The sequence below is a fragment of the Kryptolebias marmoratus genome, linkage group LG10, assembly GCF_001649575.2.
Source record: "Kryptolebias marmoratus isolate JLee-2015 linkage group LG10, ASM164957v2, whole genome shotgun sequence".
NCBI lineage: Eukaryota > Metazoa > Chordata > Actinopteri > Cyprinodontiformes > Rivulidae > Kryptolebias > Kryptolebias marmoratus.
In genome coordinates, this window is record NC_051439.1 from 12,671,855 (window position 1) to 12,682,286 (window position 10,432).

At 49.3% G+C, this 10,432-nt stretch overlaps 1 protein-coding gene across 4 annotated transcripts in view; it reads left to right on the top strand.

Annotated features, from left to right (window-relative positions):
- Positions 1–10,432, top strand: part of evla (Enah/Vasp-like a) — a 24,577-nt gene continuing 14,145 nt past the window's right edge. Inside the window, exon 1 of one of the 4 annotated variants that reach the window (XM_017414261.2) lies at positions 1–394. In XM_017414261.2, the coding sequence (XP_017269750.1) occupies positions 390–394 (5 nt within the window). In that variant the 5' untranslated portion in view covers positions 1–389. Of the gene's footprint in view, positions 395–3,411; positions 3,520–6,625; positions 7,091–10,432 lie in introns of those variants that run through there. The other 3 variants (XM_037977748.1, XM_037977749.1, XM_017414252.3) reach the window with 3 other exon arrangements.

Sequence of the window (10,432 nt, forward strand, 5' to 3'; positions counted from 1 at the left end):
ACCGTATTAGCATTCCTCCCCCCTCCACGAATCTCTCTCCACCTCACCAAAATACTCCGAATGGGAAGGAAACATGCCGTGAAGGAGGCGGCGGCCGAGCACCAGCGTTCACCGTCCGGCACCGAGCGGAACATGGACCCACGGACCCGCGGCTGCGGCGCGCGCGGACAGCAGAGGCAGCGGAGCACAAAGCGGCCGGAGGAGAGCGCGTAACGAGCACGAGCCGCCCGCGGGATCGGCAGCACCGATTTCATCGCCAGACGCGCAGAGAGGAGGCTGGAGGGAGGGAGGGACGGAGGCAGGGAGGCCGCAGCGGGATCAGACACCGAACACACAGCGGAGCAGCCGGCCTCTGAGGGCTTCACCTCCGGCCGAAGAAACGAGGAGAGATGAGGTAAGCCGCGGCCGGCGCCACGCGCTCCGTTTGACGAGTCATGACAGATGCGCGACGGCGCTCTCTGCCCTCACACACACACACACCTCTACAGCAGCAGGGCTCGTTTCATCCCCATGTAGAGGGGAGTGTGCGCGACAGAAGAAAGAAATCAAACTCAGCGGCCTGCACTGCTTTTATTTATTTATTTATTTATTTATTTATTTTACTCCCCCTTTCTTTTTGTATTGTCACCACCGGACCCGCCCTGTGCGTTGAATGCAGGCCAGAATCGGGTTGTCATGGAAACGACAGCATCATGTATTTTGTCCACATGGTGGAAGAGAAAAAAAGGCCTCTGAATGATGCGCCGCCATATGTGCGTTTCTGCGGGGGAGGGAGAGAGGGGAGGTGGGGGGAGGAGGATAAGTGAGGGGCGCTTATGGCAGCAGCAGGGGGAGGGGGGTGTTTATTCTGGTGGTTGCCAGGCAGGTTAACAGACCCCCACCCACCCAACACACACGCACCCCTCCATGATGGATCCGTCTGTATCCAGATGCAATTCCCTCAGCTTTCACTCCCTGCTTTCCGCTCTGTCTTCTGCCGCAGCCCTTTCGCGTTCTATTGCCCTCCGCAGCGTGGCTCCTCCGTGTTGCCGTAGCCGCAGCCTCCGATTTGCGGCCTTTGGAGCTTTTTATCCCCCCGCTCAGGAATGGCCCAGCCTACTGGAAGTGGGTTTAAAACGAAGACGTTGCCACGTAACATAAGCTCCAAAATAGTTCGCCTCTCTCCTGCAACATCATCCAAGTCAAAGACAGAAGCTGTTTCGTTGTGTTGTTGTTTCCCCCCCACTCTCAGACAGTCAGTCCAGCTGGAGGAGCGAGGAGCCGTTTCCTCTCTTTCCCGTGGAGCTCGGCTGCTCGTCTCATCCTGTGTGTTTGTTTTCGCCAGGGGCAGGTCTGTTCTTTGACTCAAGCCCAGAAAAGCCCAGAAGGGAAGTCTTAAATCTCCACCGGGCGGCGAACGAGGTGACCCGGCTCTTCTGTCGCGGGAGCAGGAGACTTTTAGACTCCCTTCTGTTGCAGCACACCTAACGACAGCGTGCACGTTGCTGTGTGCCGCCGCAGCACGTCCGGTGCCAAGGTTTTCGCTGACGAAGACGAGGGTAAAGCCTGGAGGTCGCGGGCTAGCACTTACAGCTTCCTCCTCGGTTTTCACTCCTTTTGACATGAAGAGGGGACTCGGAAATACTCTAATCTTGTGAGCTGGATAACTCAAAAAATAGGCGACGTACCATCAAAAACTGTGTAGCCACGTCAAAATCCAAGATAGCCACATACATACATACATATATTTCTGTGGTGGATTCTGATTTCTTTCCGAGTTGATCCTAGTCTCCAGCCTCCTCCTCCATGGGGAACAATGCTCCTTATTGCTTGTACAAGGAGCATATAAAGCCAGGTATGTCAAGGATCATTGTTGCCATGGTGTCTACCAGCTTATTGGTCTCTGTGATGTCAGTAGGGATACTTCCAGCAGCCTTTCAGAGGATACATTGTTGCTTAGCCTTGGCTAGGGGTGCAGGTCGTAGGTGTCTAACTTGGTCACAATCTCAGGTCCTCGGGGCTCAATGGGGCCTGGTACCCATATTTGGATGGCAGGGACGATGATGGTCTCCCTCCCTGACCTGTCATCCGTAGGATCGTTGTTGTAGCTCATCGATCTCCATTTGTGATGGCGGGTTTTGCTCTCGAACGCTGGAACGGTGGCTTCGACGTTGTTTCATAGTCAGTTTGGATGATGGGTACCCGTGTTTCCATGGATCCCATGTCCTTCCCGTGTAACAGTGTTGAGTTCTTCGTCCTCGTCCATGAACGTCTCGTTCCAGTCGCCCATTTCCTCGTCAGAATGTCCTGGCTCCCCAACATCTGACGTGGACCTCGTTAATCCGGGGCGACGTCCGAGCCGGCGCTCACTGTGTAACCGAGGTTGGCACCAGGCGGTTAGCAAACATTATGGTGCATTACCGCCACCTGCTGGTGAGGAGTGAGGCTCAGGACAAGAAACTCAGAGAAGAAGAACTCCTCATATCGCTGATATCGCTCCTCCTCTAATACTGTTGGGCCCATATTGATATCGGTGTTGGTGTGTCCCTAGAGATCACACTTCCAAAAGCACAAAAGAAAGCCTGGGAGGGAAACGATGAACTGGCTGGAGTCCGAACGTTAATTCGGCTGAAAAGCTTTGGGTGTTCTTGTCAGTAACAGTCTATTTTCCTGTATGACACCCTGTCTTGTTATTCAAAACACTTGTAAGTGTTAATGCTTAGTCCAGCGACACAAACTGGTTCATTTGCATTTATTTCTTTGAGCAGAAAAATCAGCAGAGCCAGGAAGTCGAGCCAGCGCTCGGATATTTGCACCTTCTCAGCTCCGGACTGCACATTCCTTGGCGTTCCTGAGTCTTCTAATCTTCTCTCTTGCTCTTTGTTTGTTTCCACACACCTTGGCTCGTCGTGGGAAAGCAGCTTAATGGTCTACGCTTGCTTCAGGCAGACGGACCCCTGGCGGAGGAGGAAAAGCTGACGGAGCCACGTGAAAACGGAGAAGCATGCTTTAAGGGATCTGAAACCAATTGCGAAAAACTGGATGATTGGGTCCGTTGTCGCGCTCGTTTTCTTCTCTGTGCCGCATGCACAATGAGCTATTTTTAGAAGGTTTCCTGATATAGAAAAGCAACAAAAAAAAGAAAAGAAAAAAGCCCTCCTGTTTTTCTAAAAGAGCTAACGTGTAATTTCCATCCTGTGGGGATGATTTCTTGGAGGCTGGAAGGCGGCGCGGCGGAGAGAAGTGACTGGTCTGCGGCGGTCACATGTCTCCTCGGCTCGTCCCACTCTCGCGTTCCCTTTCCTTCACTCTGCTGCGGCGCTCTTCATCTCTCCGGGTCCTTCCCTCCCCACTCTCTGCTGGCGTGGTGGGGTTTCTTTAAACCCTTTTAGAGGATGTGAAGAGGAGAAGGGGGGGCTGCTGCAGACAAACATGTGCCGGACTCGGTCACCTCAGGCCGACGCTTCCCCCTCTCCTCCATAATCTCTCCTCTCATCCTGAGCTCGAGGACGGCGCCGTCCCCCCCCCGGACGACTTTGGGTAAGGCCACGTTACTCTCCGGCGTCGCCGCTTTGCCCATGCGTTCTCCGGGGCCTTTGGAGTTCAGGCGGATTGGGGAGAAAGCTGAGCTCGGTTGTGGAATGCGTGGTGACGACGCTGCCTCTTCGCTCTCCAGTGTTTCTTTTTAAAGCCTGGCTCAGCCCTCAGACCACGTAATCTGGCTCCTTCTTGAAGAAGATTGTTTGCTTGTACAAGAACTTGGATTTGGCTCTGGCTTTGGAGCCGTGTTGTCCCCGATTTCTTTTAGCTTCTCAACTCACGGTGTGCTTCTGGAGCTGCTGACTTGTTCTTGTTCGTCTCTCTGGAAGTGTTTCTTTTGTTTGAAGAAGGTTGATTTTGATTGGATCTCTTCGGCGTTTTTATTTTTTGTTGTTCCCTTGACTCACTGAATAGTGTGTGTGTAAGAAGACGGGGCGTAAAAAGGTGCAAAGAATCCTAATCTGGGATGTCAGAACGAGTGGGACTATCAAAAGCCAAACCACATTCGGACAGAGAGGTTTGGCAGATTACAGCGGCTTGTCGTGATCCGTTACAGCTCTCGCGCAGATGTGAAGCAGAGTGGGGCAGGGGGGCCGACACCAGCGGTTTCGGATCTGACCGCGTGAACTCCGGTAATCCTCCCGGAGTTCGGTCGGAAAAGTCCGCCGGCCGTTGAAGCCGTTTCCAAAGGCAAAGCGGAGGATCTTTTTAGGTCCTCTGAACGGAAGCGTTGGCTTCCTTTAAGGCTGGGGATTAGCGGCGCAACGAGAGCAGGGCAGCTCAGGAGGAGGTAGGCTGAGGAAGAGGAGGAAGAGGAGGAGTAGCATCCAGGACAGCAGGCCTGAGGCCCAGCTGGCGTTGAAGGAAATAAGTGATGGAATTTGGTTTTACTGTTGACATTCGCACCATCTTTCTAACCTTTAATCAGTGACTAATTAAAGATAATAATTTTCCCACTTTTTCATTTAACATTCTTAAAAAAAAATTCTTACTGATTCTACAGTTTTTCTTTGAAATTGTACAGGAAGTTACAGAGGAACCAAAACCAACGAAACAGGAAGTCTTTTGGAACACGATATTCTTCCCAGCTGATGTTGTTTTCAGGGTAGTTCTGTTTGGCACAGATGAGTCCAGAAGTACAGATTGATGCATTTTTTTCATCTATTTTTTTTGTCGATCGTGATCCTGTATCGGCCTTTGTCAGTCCCGAGTATTTAGACGTGTTTACTAAACCCAGCCGGGAAAAAAAAAGAAGAGAAGCTTCATTGAGTTGAAGTTTCATATCATCAGGCATTCACGAGGGGGTCTCCGAAATGTCTCGAAAACTTTACGTTTGTCCTCGGCTGCTCGAGTTTGCAACGACTTTCCTCCCAAAACGGTTGCAGGGCTTTTCTTGGGAACGTCCAACGCGCCTCAAACCCTCCTGGCTTGTGTCCTGGGTGTCCCGAATTTGACTCGAACGCCTCTCAGTTTTGTTTCTGCTCTCTCAGAAAGGCTATGTCCAGGTGGATGCTCCAGTAGATTAAATCCTAAATAAGTTAACTTCAGTGAGACTGCAGCTGAAAAGGCACCTGTTTTCTCTCAGTTTTGAGTCTCCGACTCGCCTCCATCAGGGAGATTCTTCTCTTACTGACCAGCTGTCAGTTCAGGCTTCAGGAGGATACAGATGTAAAGATGTGAGCAGGGACGGCTGGTATCTGTGGGCTAGCAGGGCTCAGCCCTCCCTGGTGTTTACAATAAAAACGGTAAAATACCTAAGAAACACAAATTAAGAATACTGCATCACATTTTGTGAAATTTAAAACAAAACCGGTGCCAAACAGTCTTGATTAAACCCCAGAGTCGTTCCAAAGGACTAACTTTTTACAGCCCTGATCATTGAATGTAGTTTCATGGTGCAGAATGATTGACAGCTGTCTTGTCCCGCCCCCTTTGGTTTGCTGCTCATTTTGGGCTCGTTTAGTTCAGCCCAAGGCCTCCGGCTTCAGCCAATCAGGGTGGACCGATATGTGCCTTGATCGTGAGTGTTTGTATTTACTATTATATTTTATTTCTCAGCCGTTTCCCTTTATGTCTTTTTGGGGAAAAACTGGAAATGAAGAGGTTGGGGGCGGATGGACCAAAGGATATTAAAAAACGGAAAAGTTTTCTGTGACCTAATTTCAGCTAACAGCAGGTGTAGCTCACAAATCTTTAACGAGGTGGTTATTAACCTTTTTACATCCCAGAAAAGTGGTCGGACTGAGCTTCTTTTTAAATAAAGTAGGCTCAATTTAAAAAATCAACTTTCCAATCCTGCATGTCTGGTTTGATTTGATTGTATCAGTGTGATCAGAAGTTGTGTTAAGGAGTGTGGTGCAGTGTTATCAAAGCTGTTTGAACAGGAACAAATCACCTGAAATGAATTTAATGGAAGCTCTTAATGCAGGGAAACAAATGGCAGAGGCTCTGTGTGAGCTCGGTTTCTGGTGGTGGTTTGTTTTTAGGTTGTCTTTGTGCTGAAAAAGGACGTAATGTCAACTTATAGCAGGTTTTCTTTATTCGATGGAATCCAAAACTGCGGCGTTTTATTATACATCTGTTAGCCCGCCCTACAATCCCGCAGGTGGAATCAAACCCTGAACTTCCTGGTCGCGCCACGTCGCCTTTATATCGCAGGTCAAGCGTAAGCGAGCGAAGTAACGACCTGATGGAGAAAAGCAGAGTAAAAAAATCAATGAAATATCACTATGGATTATTATTATTATTATTATTCCAAATATTTTTACAAAACCCCTAAATCCTGTTAGCTTTGTTAGCGTTAGCCGGACTTCTGTTTGGTTTTCCTAACCGATGAAGCTCCGAGCGATATTTCCACTGCTTGTTGTCCTATTTGTGGGCTGAGCAACAGATACCGAGGAAGCTGTAAATCTCCACTCCCCCCCATCCTCCCATCCAACAAATGTGGGTTTTATTGGTGTTTAGTTGGCCGGGACGTCCCACTCGGTAGTATTTTCTCAGAAGTGACTGTGTGTTTGAAGATCTGCTTAATGAGTCGGAGGCAACAGCAGGGTGAGAACAACAAAAACTACACACACACACACACGCTCCCAGACGAACACACTCAGAAATAATACCACGTGTGGATTGCTGAGGGGGGCAGGGCTTTAAGGGATATGAGGTAATCTCCCCCTGGGTGAACAATATGACAATAGACACACACACACACACACACACACACACACACACACACAAACTCATCTGTGATGCAGTCCAACAACTGGCCGGTCAATGACTTCATCTCTGCCCGTCTGTCAGTCATCTCTTTGTTGCTTAGAGGATGGATTACTGGTCTCATGGCGGACGCGGCACTAAAGGATGCTTTTAATCTATCTTTTTAAATGTTTTTTTTATTATTTTTCTTCTGAACGTGTTGTACGCTGCGTCCGCTCAGATGCCGGTCTAACCCCGCTCCTGGCGCCACCGCAGCTTCGAGGAGCGAAATGGACGCGCGTCGGGCGCAGGTGCTGCGCTACTGCCTCCCTCAGAGTGTCAGTGACTCCGGATTGTTTTCCAGCCACATCGCTGCCAGGTTTGGTGCCGACTGCGGGAAAGGTCAAAGGTTAACCGGGGGGCGAAACGTCGAGCGAGACGAAAACTCGCAGTCGTCCGAAGCGGGGCTTGACGCCGCTGCGCCCTTTCCTTTCTGCGTTGTGACCCAGAGCTGAAATACTAATCTGTCGTCTTAATCTGCCTCGAACAAACGGCTGCACAGAAGCAGAGCTGAAGTTATTCGGGATTAGTTGCTGTGGCGCCCGGGCCGTTTGCGTTGGCTGCACACAAAAAGAGCGTTTTTGCTGCGGAAAAAAAGCCGGCTCGTTGGGAGTTTAGACTCGGATCTTTCCGATGAGGTTTTATCCTCTTGGCTGATTTCACCTTTTCCACCAAAGCTCGAGAGCTGCAGCCCTCTGTGTGACTCCACGCCGAGCTGCTGCTTTCTGCTGAAGCACTCTGCAGCGCCGCATCCAGCATCTCTAAATAGCCGGGCTCTTTAGGGCCCTCATGCATCTTTAACTCACACATGTATTAAACACAGTATGGCTTCTGGCTGAGACAGCAACCTTTCAGGCCAGGGCTCCTCTTATTTCCCCCCTCTTCCTCCTCCTCTCTGTGCTTTCTGTTGACACAATCTAAGACAGAGGGGAGAAATGGAGGAGGGAGGTCGCTGCTGCTGCCGTCTCAGATGAGAATTTGCAGGATGCTTCGGAAAAACGGCTGTTGACCTGCATTAAAATAATCAAAGAATCGGATTCAATTTGCTGCTCCGGCCTGAATTTAAACACCTGCCAGCTGAAAAAGTCACAGAGTCAGGCGTTAAATCGGTTCTGATGCCTTTTTTTTTCTGGAAATAACTAAAAAAAAAAAACTCTCACCGCACTGCAACTGTGCGAATACTCGTTTTTCTGTTTTAAATTGCCTCAATAAATGACCTGCACCTTACAGCTTGATGCGTATGTAGCATTTAGACACATTTTATCGATTTGAACGAGATAATCAAAGAATCACACATGCAAGTTGGCGTGAAATGTGGCTTGCACACGGATTCCTTCTCGTTTCGGCCTTTTTAGCTGAAACAAAAGTGAAAAGGACATGCCATAACGTGAGATTAGGGGGTTTTGCTGCTATCAACTGGTGCATTCGGCTTACAGCACGTTACTGCACGTTGCCTTGATGCCATTAAAGGCGCAGACTGTGTCCTACCTCCTTTGGTCATCTGGTTTTACCAGTTCAGATGTAGCATGCAGGATCAGGGACGTTTCGGCTTTGTTGCCACCGCAGCCCGGAGCTTACGCCATCCTCCTCTGTGCTGCAATAATCGTAGCCATGATTGGCACTTTGGTGCATTAGCGGAGGAGGTTAAAAAGTTGTTTAAATCCGTATTATTCCGGCGAGCATACCGGGAAGTTCTGGGTCCAGCAGAGCCACCCGGAGGGGGAGGATAACCTACAAAGAAAAGTCTCGCTCGCGGTCATGTTTGGAGTAGAAATACGGCAGAAACAACGGCTTTGTTTCTCTGTACGGGAAAGGAAGTTGTGCATATGTGCAGGTGGCTGCCTCTGCGCTGTTAACTGTAAATAAGCAGAGACTCGCAGCGCCGTCCCTTCAGCGCGAGGCTGAATGAGGAGTGCACTCGGTTCTGTGCGTTTGTGGCTATGACTCAGTCAGTTTTGCAGATGTTGACCTAAATCTGGTGTGGTAGTAGCTGAGAGTGATTCCCAACACTGAAAGGAGACACAAGACCTTTGTTTTAAACTTCAGCATTGAAGGCGGCTGGTGATGGTTGTGACTCGAACTGTGCTTACTGTCCAATAAGACATTAACTTTGTGGCTTTAACTTGAAGGTCAAGTTTTTCAATAAATAAATAAAGGCGCCCATGTTTGTGGTGAAACGGGCACTTACCTCCAGCGGGGATTATCATTTCCAAGCGTCCTAATCAAATCGAGTGAAAGCAAGGCCGTCCGATCGCGCGGTCCGAGTTCATCTTTTTAAACCGAGAGAATGATTAGCGCACACATCGGACCTGGCTGACACGTAACGAAGCCTCACCCCGAGTCGGCCGACCTGAACGGGCGCGAGACGGCAGAGGGACGAGATTAAAAGAGACAAAACTCAGATAGAGAAACTGCCTTTTTTCCGTGAAAATAAAAGAAGAGAAACACGAGCTGTGAGGAGGAAGTAGGTATACATATATATATATATGTATATATGTGTATTTACTGGAATGTTGTTAAAGGTCTAATATAAAGAAACAGAGTTGGTTTGTCAGCTTAGGAAGGGTTATATAAAGAAAAGAAGGTTTTAATCAGACCGTCCTGCCACTTTTTAATGCCTCAGATGGGGACAGGACGTCTGTTTCTGAGTCCCTTCTTTGGAAACCGACCAACAAGAGTCCAAGATTCCTGATTCCTGTTGGGATAAACAAAAAGTTCCAAGTTTTTCCAGGTGCAACCATGAGGAAGAGGGGTGGAGGGTCGAGGTGCGGGCGAGTTTTACGGCTGAGCCAGTATTTTACTCATCACAGGCTCTGCGAAGTACAAAAAGGCTAGAAGCTAAAAGCTAAAGGGAGCACAGGGCTAGCTCAAAGCTAAAAGTAGGATAGGAAGACGAAAACAGAGCAAGTGTGATGCTGCAGCTTTCATTAAGTCTTTAAAGGAACTGGAGAGATCTCAGTGTATTTCTGTCATGAACAGGTTTTTAAATAAAGTTAAAATATGTTAAAAGTATAAAAGCTAGAAAACCCTAAAGACGTAGGGCCCATCTCCTGAATGAGCTGGATGCAGAAGTAGTCAGGCTGCAGGAAAGCAGCGAGGCTGAATCAGCATCAGGTAAGAATTAACGATCCTCAGGTAAGAATTCAGGAAGTCCTCAGCAGCTCCGTAGCCCCGTTAAAAGGAGATGCTGTGAGCGAGTCGGCGGGCCGACCGGCGCCACTCAGGCAGGAGCAAAACATCCAACCGCGGCTATTTTTTTCCTGCTGCAGGGTGGAGGTTATTTTGTTAGTTAAGTTATTTTGTTCTTCTGACGTCAGTGGACGCAGGGAAACATGGCAGGACGGCAGACAAATAAAAAAACGAAGTTATTTATAACTTCTGACTCTTGAGTTTCGGTGAAAACGTTCCCTGGCGTTAGGGGCCTCCTGCAGCTCGATGTCTGCTTCTGTTCCAGCTACCTAACACAACACACACACACATACACACACATACACACACACACACGTCTGCTCCCTCCCAGACGACCTGGCTTCACACATGCCTCTCGGTGACAAAGTTGGCCCGTGCTGTTTTTAGTCGTCGGCGGCGGCCCCTCCTCCGTACTTTCCCCTTGTGCGGCAGATTACAGGTCCTGTACCGGGGGGTAGGGGGTGGGGTGGAA